Source organism: Aspergillus homomorphus (genome assembly GCF_003184865.1).
Source record: "Aspergillus homomorphus CBS 101889 unplaced genomic scaffold BO97scaffold_10, whole genome shotgun sequence".
Classification (NCBI taxonomy): domain Eukaryota; kingdom Fungi; phylum Ascomycota; class Eurotiomycetes; order Eurotiales; family Aspergillaceae; genus Aspergillus; species Aspergillus homomorphus.
In genome coordinates, this window is record NW_020291896.1 from 625,439 (window position 1) to 643,244 (window position 17,806).

Sequence of the window (17,806 nt, forward strand, 5' to 3'; positions counted from 1 at the left end):
ATAGTCAGCTATCAACACCACCCCGCTTCTTTGTACCGCGATGGAATTCCATCACGATTTCGAGAAGACACAAGAGCAAAAGGCTACTGTGTGGTTGAAGCTGTTCACCAGTCGCTCGCCTGAGATTCTGTCGATGCGACTGGCCGCAAAACATCGACCCGGTAAGATTCAAGCCGCGTGTTTATGGAGAGGCGGTGCCTTCAACATCTGTTATCGTGTGAGGTATGAAGATGGCCAGCATGTCATCATTCGTTTTGCCGCTCTCGAACGAACCATCTTACGAAGGGAAAAGGTCCAGAATGAGGTCGCAGTGATGAAGTACCTACACGCAAACACCTCAATCCCTGTTCCGGAAGTCCTTGGCTCTGGTATCTGCTGGGCCGGCCCCTATATAGTGATACCGTTGGTCGTAGGTGAGCTTCTGTCTGATCTTCTTAAAGATCATTCAGTGGACGGAAGACCAGTTTTGGATCCCAACATAAGCGACCGAAGCTTGAAACGAGCGTATCACGAGATGGAGAAAATCTCGCTCGAATCATCGAGATTGAAGTTAGATGCCATCGGAGCACTTAAGGAGGAAGAGGGCACGTCCGTGGCCTCAAAGCGACCGCTTACCTTCAACATGAATGAACTGATGGTGTCGCGAATTTGCCCCAGCGACGCTTTCCCAAACATGCGTTCAGGTCGGCTACAGATTATTTCCAGATGCTGGCGCAGCAACAGTTCTTCCACTTGCAGCTACAACAAAACAATGCCATCAACAACGAAGACGACTGCCGGAAGAAGTTCACCGCGCGATACTTATTCCTTAATCTCGTGAAGAAGACGGGCGTGATTGTCGATCACGGTCCCTTTCGCCATATTCTGTGATGACTTTCGCCCGTCAAATGTGCTCGTCAATCTCGACACGCTGCGTGTATCAGCTGTTCTTGACTGAGAGTTTACGTACACTGCGCCGGCCGCGTTTTTCCATGTAACACCCTGGTGGCTGTTGTTGCAAAGCCCTGAGAATTGGGAAGATGACTTGGGTGAGTTCTGGTGTCGCTATATGCCTAGGTTCCATGTCTTTTTGCAGGCCATGATCGACTGCCAAAACGAATTGATTGGCCGGAATCCTCTCTCGAGTCACAGCAACTCTCGGGTCGCACGGAGAATTCCAGTCAGAGTGGGCTGTTTTGGTTTGCTTGGCTGCACGATACAGTTCCATGTTTGATGAGATCTACTGTGCTTTTCTCGATCGACAGTAGTATGGACCGTTTGCGTCTTTGGGTGATCGCATCGCTCTGTTGGATCCAGATCAACAGCGAGAGCCGGAAGAGATGGTGCAGATGAAGACTCGCGAGCTTACGGAGGCTCAAGGCTTTGTTGATAATTATCTTATTGACGAGCAACTCGAGTAATGAAGGTAGTATCCCTGAGCAAGAGAGTATCACCAGTACTACTATCGAAGGGTCACCATGACAAGTGCGATTCTTGAAGAGGACAGTGTCATGAAACACTGCCCATGAACAGCATAGATCATGGAAGTCTGCCCATGGAGGCATACTATTCAGACAACGATGCATGAGATTTGACGCATAATAAACAAAGGTAAGCTTGATAGCATATCCTAGCAAAGGTCCATCGACTCGAATAATGAGAAGCTGGACGGTCCGTCAAAGGCTGGGCTCAAACAGCCTCAGATTTCCTCCTCCTCGACTCCCGCCCCTTCTCAGACCACGGAAAGTGCCACACAGGGATGATGAAGAAACTATTGCTGGTGTCCGCGATGCCCGCAAGACAAGTATACCACGCCAAAAACGCACCCAGTAGGGCGAAAAGCCCACCCGCCTTGAGCAGAGGGGTGTATGGCATACCACCGGGGCGATGGAGGTAGCCGACTGCCAGGAAAAGCACTGCAATGTCGACGGAGGCGAAAAGTGAGAAGAATATGACGGTCGACTTGACCGTGCAGGTGACAAGCAAGAACGTGAAGATGAACCATCCCTAAGTGATGGGAAGTGTCAGCAGTAATGCCCCTCATAACTCGAGCAGGAAGCCAGATCTGGCTACAGGATTAGTCGCAAAACCGGAGTTTGGGGGTGGCACGAACGATCAAGTACAGCCCGAACGAGTCATAGAACATGCCGAGAGAGCCATTGTCAGCGGATTTGAGCTGACCCTCAATGTTGAATCCCCCAGGAGTGAAAGTGATGGCAAGCGAGATCCAAAACCCTCCGTACGAGGAGAGTGCGGTCGCACCAAAGGTATTTCCTGCCGCCATTTCCCTGGTACAGTACAGTGAGTTGAGGTTCCAATGCCGCGCGCGAAAGAGATGGTTGGAGACCTACCACATGCCAGCGAGAAGTTGTACAAGTCCCCCGTAAGCAAATGCCAGTGGTACCACCATGCTCGGCTGTGTTATTCCTCGCGTCTGCATGTTGACACAACCCAGGACGAATGTGGTCAGAGCAAAGCCGGCCAGCCCCAACGGCGCAGGGTTGGCAATCTTGCGCTCTATGACGGGTTTGTACAGTCCGGGTTGCAACTCGCCCGCAAATGCTGGAAGATATGTTCCAGCTGTATTGACATGAGCCAAAGGCCCGTACTCGGTGTAAGGCGTATCGACGGGGTGGGAGGCGGTGGTGTGAGTCTCGACTCTTTCAGGAATCCCGCCGTCCTTGGGTTCAGCAGACATGATGCTTTGGCAGATGTTAGCACGCACGACCTTATAGATTCAATAGACACAGAGATAGTCCCCGGTGTGAGAATATACAAGTTCAATTCTCTCGAGGCCTAAATGTTCGCAGTTTTAAAAAGTGAAGGCTCAAGTTTGAGTTTATTTCCCCGGCTCCATGTTACTCCAAACTTCAAGACGGAGAGATCTTTCCACCTCATGGTCCCTATGCGGGGAATTTCCGAGATGCAGCGACACGGTAGATGATATCAGTTCCGTCTCAATAATGAGCAGTCATACGTGTGTCTGTGGCGGACGTGTTCTTCATTGGGTACAGCCATCAGATGTGGGTTAAGATCTACATTCACCTGAGCGGTACCTTTCTGGGGAAGAAAGCGTATCCCCGCACGAGGAGAAACTCGGAGAGATCGACAACTCAAATTGCTTGGATTGTCTGATCCAGTGAGGATAGACGGAGAACTATCTGCGCAGAAATGCAGATCGAGAAGTCTAACACGGGGTGCAGCGAATCGCATGCTCGCCATGAACTGGAGCCTATATGGAACTTGGTCTGCATCTCTGCCCCTGACTCCGGACGAGCGGCTATTTCTCAACGATCTTTAGACTTTGTCTGACCGCATGGCTGGGGAGGGTCTGGGTTGGTGGCAAGGGGCAAGTGGCCATGGTTCAAGTAGTTCCAAGTTTCAGTTGCTCTGCTTGCATCGCTTTGAGTTGCCTGGCAGCTGGTCGGCACTTGCCCTAAAAGTATTTCCCGAAGTACGTGACCCCCGGTCTGAGTTTTCTCCGAGCTAGGGCCTAGGGCTCGGGGCAAGGGCTCATGAACATGTGCCCCTCTGATGTAGGAAGTGCTGCTGAATATTTATGATGTCCTTGCCCTGGCACCAACGCATCATAAATGACCTGCAGGTATTATATACTGTATCAACAGCTTTCAAGTCCTTGTACACTTCTACCATCTCCTCTAGCTGCAACACCATGCACCCTCCCACCATTCCACCACTACTTCTCTCCCAGAAATGGCTTTCTACGTGGCCACGCCAGGACAGTCCAGCCAACTGACCTATGGTTTGCAGCTGACAAAGATGATGAGACCAAGTTCCATTTTCGAGAAGATAAATTCGGGCTCTATCTGATGCTTGATCATTTAGTTCTTTCTGAGAAGCAGGAAATGACCTTCTATCCTGGTTCAACGACCTAACCGGGTCACAGATAGCAGGTAGAAGACTCTGGTGTTTGTGTCTGAGGCCCTGTCGCTGTTGAATCGCAGATATGCTCAAGGAGTCGGTACTTACACCCATAACAATTTCGTGAAACCCCGTTCGTTACGCCTCCTTCAATCAACGCCAGCTTGGATAACACGATGGGTTTACCATGACCAATGCCGTCTACAACATCCCGTCCACGACAGAAACAAGCAGTACGTGTTCTAGCTCCCTGTACTCCTAGGGAAATAAAATAGTTTTAACAAGCCTTGACTCTAGTACGACCGAGTGACCACGAATTCCATTTCCTAACACCCTACACTACCCTTTAGTGACGGCCGTACTGTCCGATGTATCCAGCACAAGCTTGTAACCCAACTCAATGAAACGCCAGATAACTTCCATACTTCATGAACCCACTTCATAAACTATCACCTCTCACTTGCACGTAGCCAGATCCAACCCCAACATCTCCGATTCAATAGCCTCCACCTCTGTGACGATCTTTCGGATCGCATCGCATTTGGCGTGATCGAGATAGCTGAGGGGATTGCATTGCGACAGGGGCTCCTGAAACGCCTTCACATGGCTGACCAGGGAGTAGAAGCTCCAACCAGTATACGGAGTGGTGGGAGGCTGGTGCATATTGGCCACGTAGAGACCCTGTTCCAAAGCACCCAAGTCAATAGAGCGACCTTCAAAGGTGCAGCCGAACACGCCCTGGCGCAGCCCGTGCCTCCATCTGCTGATCAGAGCGAGGACGCTGGCGATGGACTGCTCGCGGTGGGTGTTGATCGTTTCTGTGTGGCAAAATAGCGTGGTGTTAGTTATGGTATCACTCACACGAAGTTAGGAGTTGGCATACCGATGATCTTCGCTTTGATGGGAAACTCCCCAGAGTCCATGAGGTCGTCGCCATGTTTGATCGCGAGGAGGGTGACGCAGTCAAACACTTGGGGCATATCGAAGAACGACGACACCCAGATCCACTCCACGATCTCGGTCGCGTTGTAGGTGGTGGGGATTTGAGCCTCCAGATGCGACTTCCAGATGTGCAGCCAAATCTCCACGGTCTCCTGGCAGGCGTAGTAGTCCACCAAGGTGCCGATGCGAGCGAACAGCGACAGCGTGATGATTTTGGGCACCTGGTGGTTCCGACCGTGGATGATGCGCAACAAAATCAACAACGCCTCCAGATCCCAGCCCTCCACTTTGATCTCCACCTTGCCTGTCTCGTGTAGTTCCTGGGCCTCGGTGAAGCCGCCGGTGAGCTGACGGTTCATCACGGACGATGCGAGTTTGAGGTGCTTCGCGGAGACTTGGATGCGCGCTTCGACGTCTTTAAGGGACATGTCGGACTTCGCGGCCGCGGCGGCGAGCTCAGGAGACGCGTTGTCCGGGGCTGGAAAGGAGACCACCTTGGTGCTTAGGACGATGGTGACTTCTCCTGTCGCATCGATGATGTAGTTGGCGATGATCGCCATCGTGGAATATGGTCGGTAACGAGCAACAAGACGGGCGGTCGATGAGGAGCAGACCAAGACAAGAGGTATGCCCAAGTAAAGCTTGTAAGATGAAAAAAAAAGCGTCACACAATGAGATAGTTGTAAGGAAAACGCAGCCATGGACTGCCAATAAATATAGTGCAAGACTGAAAGACTTGGTCGCCGCAGCGCCTGGGGTATTCTTTGGTAAGATGGCGCATTCACTAAATTATAACTATATCTGACTGATGTAACCTCCAATGACATAGTGAGTGGTATATCATTGTGAATACAAAAACAGCTTCTCTTGTTGAATCTCCACAACCATTCAGTACAGAGATAACAGTCTCTAGAAAGTTAAGCTTGTCTTAACTTCGACCTGCAAGTGTGCTGGACTTGATTATTACCACAAGGCCCCAGCTTATTCTTCGCCCTCTTATTTCGAGGAAGACACCTTGATATCCTGCTTTTAGAGACCTGGTTACCCCCATAGCATTGCTGAGACACCAAGCACATCCTCGTGGTTATTGTTTTCCTTAACAAAGGTCTCAAGATATTCTCTACACCCTGCGCAATATACTGTTCTAGCTGTCGGTCTGCTCACTTCGCCCGGTCTCTGGATTCTTACTGAATGGTAATCTTTGGCTTTTTACTGCTTGCTAAGACATCGGACAACCACGTGTTTTGATTCTTATCTGGAATCCTCCCGCTGCAGAATGCAAAGTGCAAAGTGCAGATCAGCCCTAACCATGGGCTTATCTTCCCCTTATCGGCTTATTCAGGCCTCAAGTGATTATCGTGAATAATGGCTCGAATGTCGCCATTCGCGCCAACCGAGACAGTCGGGCTGGGGATCCAATCAGAATCCCAGGGTTAATTAATTCCGACCACTGCACCTGCAAAGACAGCCAACCCTTGGGGGCACGCGGAATGCCCCCCCTTCCCCAGCTGCAGCCCGATCGCGCCCCTCTTGATTTTCTATCTTTCTTCACTTGAAGCAGCATCATGAGTGCGAGTGAGATCTATCCTGCGAAAGAGCCAGAGGACTCTTTGCAACCGCCGCTCGAGGAACCGAACAAGGTGTTCGCTGGAGAGCGCATCGTTCAAGATGAGGAAGCGCAGAATCTCAGTCGGGGGCTGGAACAGCGGCATACACAGATGATTGCCATTGCTGGTGCGATTGTAAGTGACAATTCTTCTTGCCTCCACCGAACAGACTCGGGAAAGGTCCGACAGCTAATTCCATCCCCTCGACTATAGGGAACCGGACTCTTCCTTGGACTGGGCAGCTCAATCGCATCTGGGGGCCCATTGGGCGCCTTACTTGGCTACATGCTAGTTGGGGTGATTGTATGTGCAATCCAGATCGCGCTTGGGGAGGTGTCTGCGTTGATGCCGGTGACGGGTTCGTTCGTGCGACACGTCGAACTGCTGGTCGACCCCGGTCTGGGCTTTGCGATCGGCTGGAATGTGGTGTACGGCTGCTTCATGTCGGTGCCCAGCGAGATATCGGCTGCTGTCGTGCTCATCCAGTACTGGACAGACCTGAACACCGCCATCTGGGTGACCATCCTGATCATTCTCTCGGCCGTCGTGGCCCTGCTCTTCATTCGCGTATACGGCGAGCTCGAGTTCTGCCTCGCTATCCTCAAGATCCTCCTCATCGTCGGCATTGTCATCATGGGACTGGTGATCGACCTCGGCGGCGTGGCTGGCACCCCTCGTCTGGGCTTTCAGTACTGGAAAGACCCCGGTCCGTTCGCCGAGTACATTGCCTCGGGCTCGTGGGGCCGCTTACTGGGCTTCTGGGCGGTCCTCACCACCGCCGTGTACAGTTTTTCCGGCGTCGAGAGCCTGACCATGGCCGCCGCCGAGATGCAGAACCCGCGTCACAACATCCCTCGCGCCTGCAAGCGGGTCTTTGCCCGCGTCACTATCTTCTACGTCATCGCCGTGCTCATCGTGGGCATGCTGGTCCCCAGCACGGATCCGCGCTTGAACGATTACTCCGGTACCGCGGCGACGAGCCCCTTCGTCATCGCTGCCGCCGACGCAGGCATCAAGGTCGTGCCATCAATCATCAATGCGGTGGTCCTCACGTCTGCCTGGTCCTCCTCGAACCAAGGCATCCTGGCCGGTACGCGGACGCTGTATGGCCTTGCACTGAAGGGCCACGCCCCGAAGGTCTTCCTCCGTACCACGCGACAGGGCGTGCCGTACATGTGCGCGGCGCTGCAGATCGCCGTCTCGTGTCTCGCGTACCTGAGCTGCTCGAACGGCGCGTACACGGTGTTCAACTGGTTGCTGGATCTCACGGCGGCCGGGGTGTTAATTTCCTGGAGTACGATTGCGCTGAATCATATCCGCTTAATTCAGGGGTGCAGGGCGCAGGGAATTTCGCCCACGGCGTTGCCGTGGCATAACTGGTGGTCGTGTGAGTTCCCCCTTCCCTGCAAACATGTATTGGGTACTGCGCCTAACCGACTTTGGGGTGACGGTAGACTATAGTTCATGGTTCGCACTGGTGTCGTGCATTGTCACTCTTCTCACCGGTGGATTTACAGTGTTTACGAAGGGAAACTGGGATCCTGCTTCTTTCGTGTTTTCATACTTGTGAGTGTTTCGAGGCAGGCAGCGGTGGTTATACTAACGGTAGCAGGGACATCCCCCTCGTCTTGGTGTTCTACCTTGGATACAAGTTCTGGAAGAAGACCAGAATAGCCTCTGTACATGAGATGCCTCTGCAACAAGCCCTGCAGGAAGTGCGCGACGACCCAGAGAATGTGCCCGTCAGGACGGGCAAGTGGGCGCGGTTTAACATCCTTTGGGGATAAAGTCTGTTGAACATGTGTTTTGAAGTTTCAAAATGAATGCTCAAGCTTAGCTCAGGATTTCAGAATCACGGTCTTGTCCATGTATGGTTCGAGTATATTGTGGGCGTAGAATGAACTCTTCACCTTCACTTAGATTTTGAAGCGCGGGACAATAAAGCCCTAGTACTTTCATTCCTTGTTTGTCTTTGTCTTCATAAAATGCCATGGAGGTGGCGTCGAGTGTTATCCGCATTGCTTTGTTCGCGGCCATAGAGAGAGGAACAGTCTGAGTAGACGCTACTGAGGCCACAAAGGACGTATCTGTAGATGCTCTCGACTCCGTTCCACGCCGCTCGTGCTGATGACGGTGTGAGTGAAGCTTCCCGAAAATAAAACAGCCACCTTTCACTATCATTATCGATCGAATGCATCAACGAGTTCAGACCAAGATTTGACGAGATATGCTTTTGTCTCGCACACAAAAAGGTGAAGGGATTTACCTGATGCCTCGATCTGCTCGAAGAAAATACAAAGTGATATCAAAGGCCAAGGTTCCAGGTGCAAAGAATAACAAACAACAAAGGATGGCAGGGCTTTTCATCCTCGGTGGCATTATCGTTCACAGTTTCAGATACCCGGAACACAATATAAGAAAGACCGACCCAATTCAAGGGAAATTCGATTTCTCGTTTGGCATTAATACATACCGACTCTTTGAATCAGACTTCCGAGTCCCCTTCTCGTCACTAGCCCGAGGCTCGAAATCCAAAAAACCCTTGCCACAAAACACAGCTGTCGTTATGTTTTATACGGAAGATTGGCCTACGATGGTTGGTAGGAATTTCACTCCACTAGGAATTCCCAGAGGGCTCACTGCCTGGCGCCCTTACTTGCATCAGATCTTTCCTGCAGATGAAGGCTTCGAGACTGACCTCGTCATGACCAGCGGCGACAATCAAGCGGCCTATTACACGCTCAGTGTCCACAAGCGCGAGGGGCGAAACACCAACCACAAATTCATGGCCGTGCTCGACGCCGAGCCTGGTTGGGACATGGACTACCAGTACCAGGACCACGATATTATCATTAGCCGTATAAACAGAGAGATGCAGCACATGAAAGTTACCCTCCCGCATGGCAGTTCGTACGGCGTTGGGGTGATATCGGGTGATAGTATCTGGCTCTGTCGGTACGATCCGAAACGAGAAAGGGCCCGTAGGTGCAATGTGCCCGGCCGCGAGACGTATCATTTGCATATCATAATTCACAAGGACATCATTCAGAGCTGGTTCCGGAAGGTAAAGTTTTACTGGGACCAATAGGGAGTACGCGGGCTAAGTGTGTTGAGGATTGGGCCTATAGACCCCGTCCATACGGCGTCTTCCACGGACCAGTCAATGTTGAACAGTAGTCATGATCCATGACATGAAGTTGAGATAGATTCTATATATATCCCTGCTTTTGCGATTCAGGATGTGGCACCGCCGATAAGAGATTGTAGTTTTAGCTTGCAGGCTAGAATTAACCCGGCATAAAGTTGTAGATCAGCTGGGATTGCTTGATGGCATCACTATACACATTTTCCCCCGTCCGATGGAGGAGGCTGCGTGTTAGCCGAGAGCAAGGCTGACGAGGAATGTCAGGCACTGGATCTCGCGGTGAGATGATGCCTGATGACTAGCGAAGGTTAACCCTCATTATATGGGCTGAGACGACCACCAACAGCCGCTAGAACTAATTCAACTCGAGTCCAGCATTGGGATCCATGCACAATCGATTGATCGATGAGTCGTCGCCTAGAAGCATCAGGTTGTCCCAATAACGATCAAAGAAATCGACGTTATCTGTAGGAGCAGCAAATTGTGCATGATCCGAACCCACGTCCTGTCCTAGATAGAACGTTGCATCCATGATGTCGACATCAAAGAGGGCAGTGTGAGGGCTCTGACTCTGACTCGGTGGCGTGGTCAAGTGGGATGGCACGAGATCAAGTTCCGAGAAGGAATTGATCATTCCAGTATCCGCGAGAGCCGGGGAGGGTTGATCCCCACCTGGTGTTGCGCCATGCTGCAGGTGAGTGTTTGCGACGTGAAGCATGATCCGCAGAGCATCCGCCGTTTTCATGGCTTCCTTAGACTGGGAACGAAGATGGTTCCAAATGTTGTGAGAGCGCTCGAGTTCCCGAGAAAGCTCTTGCCGTTCTGCCAGTATTGCCTGTCGTACAGTGAGCGGCAGGTTCTGTTGAAGGTCATACCGGGATTGACATGAGATCTCCAACGAAACGATCATCGCCGCAACACGAAAATGCATGATCACGGAGGACGAGAAGAAGAAGGAGGCGTAATTCAATTGCCCGCCCGGTGAACTCTCGTTGAAGATATCGGATTGATGTTGCAAGACCCGTCTTGCGGCGTCCAAGCACTCCCGGCGTGAAAACGCGTATTTGGGATCTAGGCGATGTTGGGTCAAATATCTTCGATGAAGGTCTGATCGAGCTTTCTGGTACATCAGATCAATATTATAGCGGTCCATAATCGTAGTAGGGGGGTCTGCAATGGACTCGCTCGGCGGACGGAATCGCAAAGGCGGTGGAATGTCAGCATGAAGTTCTCGTAGTTTGGCATCGAGTCGCAGCACCTCTCGATAGGGAACTCCCTTGACAGAGCAGACCTTGCGACTAATCTCGGCTCCTGCGAACATCACCCGATTCAGAACTACCGGGAAAAGAATGGGTGTCTTCTCCGTCGACGGCCGGGCAGAAGGTAAAGTCGTGGCCGATGGATCTAAGTCATCATCGGTCAAGTTCCGCGGCTCCAAGGTGTCAGACTGCGCCTGCGCTGTGGTGGGTGGAAGACCAGCTTGACACGAAATGTAGTGGTCCAGAAGACAGAGATACATCCAGACACGGCGTCGCATCTCCCCGTCAAATACCGATATTTCGCGGTAATGTTTGGGGTCACGATGGTAGCCGCTATGGATAGCGAGCCGAGTTGCCAGGCCAAGGAGGATTGACGGTCCGACATGGGTATCTGTACTTCTCAGGATCTCACAACAAATACTGAGGAGGAGAGTCTCGAGTTTGTACCGCCCCGGTCTTGTGTATTCGGCCATGGTAAGGCATTGTGACGACAATGTGAAATATTGATCAAATGCTTCCGCAAAATGTCCATCGGCTCTGCCGGCAGTGGTGAACAGATGTAGCCCAGCCGCAGCGCTGAGAATGGTGTATAGATAGGCTAGCCAGCTGATTGATACGCCTGAAGGATTCTTCCAGAAAGCAGAGTACTGTGCCGCGCGTTAGAAAACAAAGCATGGAGTGGATATGCTCTTTCATGACCTACTTCGCGCGTGAATGTCGGAGTATGTATAAGAACTTGAGACAATTCAGCTTCCTTCGGACAGATCAGTTCGAGAGATAGTTACCCAGTGGTGACTCTCTGGAGTTCAAGTACGCGGAGATCAACCTGTCTGCAGTCGATCGAGCTGGCAAGGCTGCCAGAAGCTCCGAGATGGTCGCGGAGATCGTGTTTCCGAACAAGAGTACTGGGCCTGAAACCTCCGGGACCAGACTCTCCTCTTCCGCATCCTCCGGAGAGCTATTTTCATTCATTTGCAAGAATTCCTTGACCTCTGCGATCTATAATATCACTCAGTCGGTGTCGGCACGAAGGATATAGGGTGGGGCTTCTGACTTCGTCCAAGACAGCTTGCCAATGCGTAGGATTATGATAGCTCGTACCATCCTCTTGAATGAGGATGGTTCCCGGATATTCAGGCTGCAGATCGGAATTGGCTTCGGGTGCCGGAGGGACTGGCTGTACCTCTGGCCGAGGGTCCGCCAGTAGCATGCCCGGAGTCCAGGCAAGATTTACCGGAACCTCTGGTGGCGGAGGCAGACTATTTTCGTTTGACAGCTGCTGCACACGGGCCTCGAGTTTGTGGATATAGTACTTGATGTCCTGGGATTCCCCGGTGGAGACTCCCTGCGGACCCACATAATGGCACATCTCCGCCCGACGATGCTTGATGCAATTGTCGCAAGGGTGATTGCGGTTACATTTCAATCTGGAAGGACGGGGATCAGTCGATTCTGCGCAGATACTATGCTCAATCAGAGGCGGAAAGGTGGGACGCAGTAACAAGCCCAGAAGCAAGCCCAGAAGCAAGCCACGGAAGGGTTCGACAGGGTGCAGTGGGGAGGGCAACCTTGCAGTGGAGTTGTGACGGCTGGCTCACTTTTTCCGACGGCAAGGCACACAAGAGAGCTTGGGTCTCGGCTTTCTTTTTTTCGCCGATGTGGTAATAGGATGATCTCCATGTCCGGAGATAGGATCCATGGGTGGGGTGGAAATAGTCAGTGATTGGCAGTGATATAAAATAAGTCCGTGTAGGATGCGAGAGGGAGGGGAAGAATGAAGTCTGTAGAGAGAGAGTGTGTGTGCAGTGGGATCCGTCATCATCGCTGACTCAGCTGAGAATAAATCCGTGTATAAGCTAACCTAGTCTAGCCTAGTGCCGGACATTCTGTTGTTAGTGTCGGATTTGATCCCCGCGCCTGTTTGTTTCGGTTTGTCAGGATTGTCTGGATTGTTTGGATTGTCTCCCCTCCTCCTCCTCCTCCGGCAGTGTCATGATATATTTACGATCTTCCTACCGTACAGTACATATTCAAAAGCTCGTTGCAGATCATGACTCTCATCACTTGCATGCCATCAGCTCGGTCACATCTTGTCTTCTCAACAGATATCCGTTGATCTATGCGCATCTCCTCCGATCGAATCAACCCACCCAACCAATCCCACCGAACAACCATGGCTCAATTTCGCTCGTGCAGCCCGGCCACCACCAGTGAATTTCCGCCCATCGCCTCATGCTCGGAATCTTTCTTCTGGGATCCAGAGATGGTGGATCTATTCATCTACGATATGGACTCGATTCTCGCTCCGCCGTCATACCATCCTGAAATCGGTCTTCATTCCCTGATCGAAACCACCGTCCCACAGACCGCGACCACTTCCACGATGAATGCCTCCCTGAGTCGCTCAGACTCCCCAATGAGCCACAGCTCCCTCCTTCCGTCCAACACCGATCCTCTCCACAGCCTTGACCATCTCGCACCGGTTCCCCAAACCTCCGCTGTTGCTTCTACAACCCCAGCCTCTCTGTCGTCGTTCTCTACAACAGGCCTGCGACGAGGTACAAAACGATCGGCCTCGCATTCATCCACAGACTATTTGACAGGGAGCGACACCCCCTCCTCCCCAGTAGCGGAAGACGCGCGCATTCAAGAGAAACGGCGCCGCAACAAGATGGCTTCGCGTAGGTTACGCCAGCGCCAGGTCGAGCATGTCTCTGATCTCGAGTCGCGACTTGATCGGATCACTCAGGAGCGCGATGCGCTCCGATTGGAGATGGCCAAATGGGAGGCGGAAGTCATGGTGCTTAGGAAACTCGTTGGCTGCCAGAAGATGGCTTGAGTGGGTTGGGTGCCTGTCTCATCCCCTCCACGACTTACGGCAGTGTTTTAGCGGTTACATATCATCTAGCCTGTATATACCCATCTACATAGAAGCAATCGATACCCCTTGATTTGGCACTCGCTCTTTTCCCTCATCTCGACGCAACAGACTCAAGCCGGATTTTGCACGTGATGGATCACGCGTACTCAGGTCGCACTGCGTCCACTGAGTCTGAGGTCTGTCCAACTTCGTGCTGTGATGATGATTGTCAACAAGCACTGATTGTGTCTACTACGGCTTTTTGATCGTTACAGTACCCCATGCTTGAATGACGGGCGACTAGCGGTGATGATATTCACTAGTCTACGACATATATCCCCCGCGGATACGATGTAAAAACTCCGAGGGGGCCAATTCGCTGAAGATGCCTGCGAACTCAGCACCTCCGACCTCTACGGATATCAGCTGAAAGACCAACGAAGCGCAGCACAACGACCAGGCAGAGTTGGGATCATGAAGGCACCAAGGGACACGTACAATCCCCCAGTAGACAACTACTGATCTTGAACAGGCCCGGACAATGCAATCAAAACAGAATCAATCCATGCAGCCTTTTGGACTATTTATTGAAGCAGAACGCAAAACATATACTCTTTCGCCAACCATCCCAAACGAGAAGCATACCGTCATGTTAGCCACTCCAAACGCCAGCATCCCAAGACGCCCCCTCGGCTCGATCGAAGCATCTTGCGACCTCCGCGGCAAGAGGGGTTTCGCGCGCGTCCAAATATTATAGACCCTTCCTTCCTTTCGGATGAGGTTATTGGCCGAGGTTCAATCCAAGATCTAAGCCAAGGTCCATCCCGAGATTCAATTGCAGTTCCGCTTCGGCTGCGTCGTTGGCTTGCTTGAGGGCGATCTGACGCTCCTGTTCGTCGGGCGGAAGGGCGGCAAAGGCTGCTGTGTTCTCATCCCATGCGCGCACGCACTCTTTGTTCCAGTTGCACTTCTCGACCTCCCCATACACCGGGTGGCTAAAGCGGGGGTGGTTGGAGGGCCAGTTGGAAGCATGATAGTGATGTTTGACCAGTGCGGTTCGGGCGTTGTGGTTGCCAGAGTCGGAATGGCCTTGGCCCGCAGCAAAGGCTTCGACTGTCAACACTAGAATGCCTCCTACCAATTTCGACTCGGGGATGTTGTGAAAGGTACTCCAGGTGACTTCATGCCCCAGACGGAAGCTCATCTCCGCCAGCACGGCCGAGGTGAAGGCGGACGGCCCGGTGCCGCTGATCACGTCGTCGAAGTCCAGCTCCAGCTCGCCGATAGGCTTGCCTTGCTGAGCGGATCGCTCATGCAACCAGGCAAGAATATTGTCCACCAGCCGCATCATGACAGGGTGGCGTGGCTTGCTCATAAAGGTCCACTGGCAAAAAGATTGCGATTTCTGGCCCAGGATGGCGTGGTTGTTGAAGTCGGGCTCATCGATCTCAACGCCGATCACCAGATCCATCTCGTCTTCGGTGAATCGCTCCGGAATGAAGCGGTCCAGTGGGCGAAGGGCCTCCACGTCAATGTCGGCCCATACTCCACCGTCAACGTACATGATCAAGTATCGCAACAGGTCGGCCTTGATGATGCGCGCGTTCAGAGAGCGATACACCTCGACAATGTCCGGGCGATTAAGTCCTTCCGGTCCGTAGTGAGTCTCCACGTAGTAGAGGTCATTCTCATCGGTCAACACCTCGTAGCGGTAACGCGGATTCTTCTCCGGCCAGCTTCGCGCGACCAAAAGATCTCTCAATTCAAAGGCGAGAGGATTGACTTTCCACGATTGCCAAATTTTGCGGGGGAAGAGCTTATATCGCGTGGTAGGGTCGGAGAAACTGCCACTTACTTCCCCAAACGTCCCAGTCAAGGAGAGGTAGAACACAAGCACAAAGGCGGAGAAGAAAAGGGGGGCAACTCGACGAAGATGGCGTGGGAGAAAGACGCCAGATAGAGGAGTGTTTGCCTGCATTCTCTCGAGCGCAACGAGCAGAGACACAGGCAAAGAGGGTGAGAAAGCGGGCGATGTGGTTTCGTGACTGTGCAGTGGTTGACGGGGGAGGAGCAGCGTGGGCCGATGATCTGGACGTTTATGAGGGAGCGAGTATCGTTCAAATTCCCCACCCCCAACCGTGACGAGAATGCTTCATATGCGTCAAATCCGGCCTACAGTCGCTAAGCTCTTTTAGCTGCGCTAGGGTCCCCAACTCGAGCATCCAGTGAGCTAGTCGATTGGCGGGGCCCTTATCGACCTAGGATGATCGCATTCTAACTATTCGGAGGTTCCTGGGGAAAAGCCTCGGGTGGCGCACGAGCAGAGACCATGAAAGGCAATGGCTCCGAGACATGTGTCTCCCGCTAAAGACCCTCACCCTGTTCCTACCCCAGTCGATCGCTTCCCCTAGTCGGAGTTCGGTTGTTTTGACGGCGGGGCCGCGGGATGCCTCATATATCGCTCCTCCGCATCACACACCTCGGGGGCTCAAACCCAGCTTACCCACGCTGCAAGCTCTTATCGTCATCATGCCAGCTCTCTTGCTTTCTCCATTGCATGAAAAGACATTGGAAGACGGCGAGTGGCAGTCCACCTTGCTGGAACCGCCTCCTCCCCCAAAGTCGCGCTGGATGGAGAGGTTGTGCCCGGAGTTTATGTCTCGAACAGAGCATGGCCATGAGCATGAAAAATTACCGAACTCACCACCTCGACCTCGACGAACAGCCTATCTAGACGGCCTTCGCGGGTTTGCCGCTCTGCTGGTATACTGGGGTCATCATGAGCTCTGGGCTCATGACGGCGTTGGGGCAGAGCGCATCTTTGAGAACGCGTACGGATTCGAGAACCAGCGCTATCTGGTCGCTTTTCCCGGTATTCGCAACTTCTTCTCGGGCGGGCATTTTGCAGTCAGCGTCTTCTTCGTGCTCTCCGGCTACGTTCTATCGGCGAAACCGCTCGCATTAATCAGCGCCGGAGAGCGTCTTGCGTTGAGCGACAATCTTGCGTCAGCTCTGTTTCGTCGCTGGCTGCGCCTGTTCCTTCCGGTTATTGCCACGACTTTCATCTACATGACCTTCCTTCACGTTTTCCGAGTCAAGACCGTGCCTGAATTGCAAGGCAGTTATGGCGCAGAACTTTGGAATTGGTACGCCGAATTCAAGAACTTCAGCTTCATTTTCCGCGGCGGTGGTGAGCCTTGGTTCACGTACAATTTTCACTCCTGGTCTATCCCGGTGGAATTCCGCGGATCGATCATCGTCTACTCGGCACTTCTGGCCTTTTCCCGCTGTCGCCGATTTATGCGGTTAGCTTGTGAAGCTGGCCTGGTTTTCTATTTCCTGTACATTGCCGATGGCTGGTTCGGGGCGTTGTTTATGTCGGGAATGCTGCTGTGCGACTTGGATCAGCTGGCGGCGCGGGATCAGCTGCCGGACTTCTTCCTGATGCTGGAACCATATCGCGAGGTCATCTTCCCTGGCCTCCTCGCGATCAGCCTCTACCTCGGCGGAGTACCATCGCACGGCTGGGAAGTGCAGATTCTTCGCGAGTCCCCGGGCTGGTACTATCTGTCATTCCTGAAGCCCCAGGCGGTTTTCGACCAGAAATGGTTTTATCTTTTCTGGGCCGCCACCTTTTTGGTGGCGTGTCTCCCGCGCATGCCTTGGCTGAAACGATTCTTCGAGACGCCCTTCAACCAATATCTCGGGCGCATCTCGTTCGCCTTTTACCTCGTGCACGGCCCTGTATTGTGGGTGTTGGGCGATCGTCTGTACGCAGCGGTGGGATGGGCGCGCGATTCACATGCATCTAACTGCCCTGGATGGATTAACCGACTGCCGTTGCCGCGCGTCGGGCCTTTGGGGTTGGAAGTGAGCTTCCTGGTACCCCAGCTGATCCTTCTGCCGGTTACGTTGTGGTTGGCAGAGATTGTGACCAAATGGATCGATGAGCCGAGCGTGCGATTAGCGCAGTGGCTGTACCGACGGACTCTGGGAAATGACGGTTAGTGTAGAAATGAGTGCGTGTGCATTGTCTGGCTTCGGGTCATCTTTTTCTCCCCGATTTTCCAATTTACTTTTCTTTTTTCTTTCTCTTCTTTCTTTTTCTTCCTGTTAGCTTACTGTGTTAGCC

General features: G+C 52.6%; 9 protein-coding genes across 9 annotated transcripts; 5 read left to right on the plus strand and 4 right to left on the minus strand.

The window, feature by feature from the left end:
- Positions 1–40: 40 nt before the first annotated feature.
- On the plus strand, positions 41–1,400 carry BO97DRAFT_433271 (uncharacterized protein; the record flags this gene model as incomplete). Its single annotated transcript, XM_025697590.1, has 4 exons — positions 41–639; positions 684–847; positions 939–1,141; positions 1,248–1,400. 4 exons carry the CDS (start codon positions 41–43, stop codon positions 1,398–1,400), a joined length of 1,119 nt encoding a protein of 372 aa, XP_025553322.1.
- A 268-nt stretch (positions 1,401–1,668) lies between these two features.
- On the minus strand, positions 1,669–2,728 carry BO97DRAFT_448774 (acetate uptake transporter family protein; the record flags this gene model as incomplete). Its single annotated transcript, XM_025698842.1, has 3 exons — positions 2,331–2,728; positions 2,093–2,267; positions 1,669–1,986 (listed from the first exon to the last, which is right to left on the minus strand). Exons 1-3 carry the CDS (start codon positions 2,675–2,677, stop codon positions 1,669–1,671), a joined length of 840 nt encoding a protein of 279 aa, XP_025553323.1. The 5' UTR covers positions 2,678–2,728.
- Positions 2,729–4,317: 1,589 nt separating this feature from the next.
- Positions 4,318–5,363, minus strand: BO97DRAFT_412936 (uncharacterized protein; the record flags this gene model as incomplete). Its single annotated transcript, XM_025696264.1, has 2 exons — positions 4,318–4,679; positions 4,745–5,363. 2 exons carry the CDS (start codon positions 5,361–5,363, stop codon positions 4,318–4,320), a joined length of 981 nt encoding a protein of 326 aa, XP_025553324.1.
- Positions 5,364–6,368: 1,005 nt separating this feature from the next.
- Positions 6,369–8,424, plus strand: BO97DRAFT_448777 (amino acid transporter; the record flags this gene model as incomplete). Its single annotated transcript, XM_025698843.1, has 4 exons — positions 6,369–6,545; positions 6,624–7,797; positions 7,865–7,976; positions 8,023–8,424. The coding sequence occupies 4 exons, from the start codon at positions 6,369–6,371 to the stop codon at positions 8,195–8,197; spliced, it is 1,638 nt and encodes a 545-aa protein (XP_025553325.1). The 3' UTR covers positions 8,198–8,424.
- Positions 8,425–8,559: 135 nt separating this feature from the next.
- On the plus strand, positions 8,560–9,498 carry BO97DRAFT_476892 (uncharacterized protein; the record flags this gene model as incomplete). The annotated part of the gene is made up of 1 exon (XM_025700513.1): positions 8,560–9,498. The coding sequence occupies exon 1, from the start codon at positions 8,638–8,640 to the stop codon at positions 9,496–9,498; it is 861 nt and encodes a 286-aa protein (XP_025553326.1). The 5' UTR covers positions 8,560–8,637.
- A 412-nt stretch (positions 9,499–9,910) lies between these two features.
- On the minus strand, positions 9,911–12,183 carry BO97DRAFT_423088 (fungal specific transcription factor domain-containing protein; the record flags this gene model as incomplete). The annotated part of the gene is made up of 4 exons (XM_025696854.1): positions 9,911–11,461; positions 11,518–11,549; positions 11,600–11,813; positions 11,869–12,183. 4 exons carry the CDS (start codon positions 12,181–12,183, stop codon positions 9,911–9,913), a joined length of 2,112 nt encoding a protein of 703 aa, XP_025553327.1.
- Positions 12,184–12,804: 621 nt separating this feature from the next.
- Positions 12,805–13,722, plus strand: BO97DRAFT_404534 (bZIP transcription factor). Its single transcript, XM_025694980.1, has one exon. The coding sequence runs from the start codon at positions 12,988–12,990 to the stop codon at positions 13,651–13,653; it is 666 nt and encodes a 221-aa protein (XP_025553328.1). The 5' UTR covers positions 12,805–12,987; the 3' UTR covers positions 13,654–13,722.
- A 721-nt stretch (positions 13,723–14,443) lies between these two features.
- Positions 14,444–15,839, minus strand: BO97DRAFT_21912 (glycosyltransferase family 32 protein). The gene has a single exon (XM_025690633.1). It carries the CDS (start codon positions 15,650–15,652, stop codon positions 14,456–14,458), a length of 1,197 nt encoding a protein of 398 aa, XP_025553329.1. The 5' UTR covers positions 15,653–15,839; the 3' UTR covers positions 14,444–14,455.
- A 727-nt stretch (positions 15,840–16,566) lies between these two features.
- BO97DRAFT_404536 (uncharacterized protein) lies at positions 16,567–17,787 on the plus strand. The gene has a single exon (XM_025694981.1). It carries the CDS (start codon positions 16,744–16,746, stop codon positions 17,680–17,682), a length of 939 nt encoding a protein of 312 aa, XP_025553330.1. The 5' UTR covers positions 16,567–16,743; the 3' UTR covers positions 17,683–17,787.
- The last annotated feature ends 19 nt before the right edge of the window (positions 17,788–17,806 follow it).

Coding starts and splice junctions, on each gene's coding strand:
- BO97DRAFT_404536 (XM_025694981.1), top strand. CDS start 16,744: ATGACCTTCCTTCACGTTTTCCGAGTCAAGACCGTGCCTGAATTGCAA.
- BO97DRAFT_404534 (XM_025694980.1), top strand. CDS start 12,988: ATGGCTCAATTTCGCTCGTGCAGCCCGGCCACCACCAGTGAATTTCCG.
- BO97DRAFT_21912 (XM_025690633.1), bottom strand. CDS start 15,652: ATGCAGGCAAACACTCCTCTATCTGGCGTCTTTCTCCCACGCCATCTT.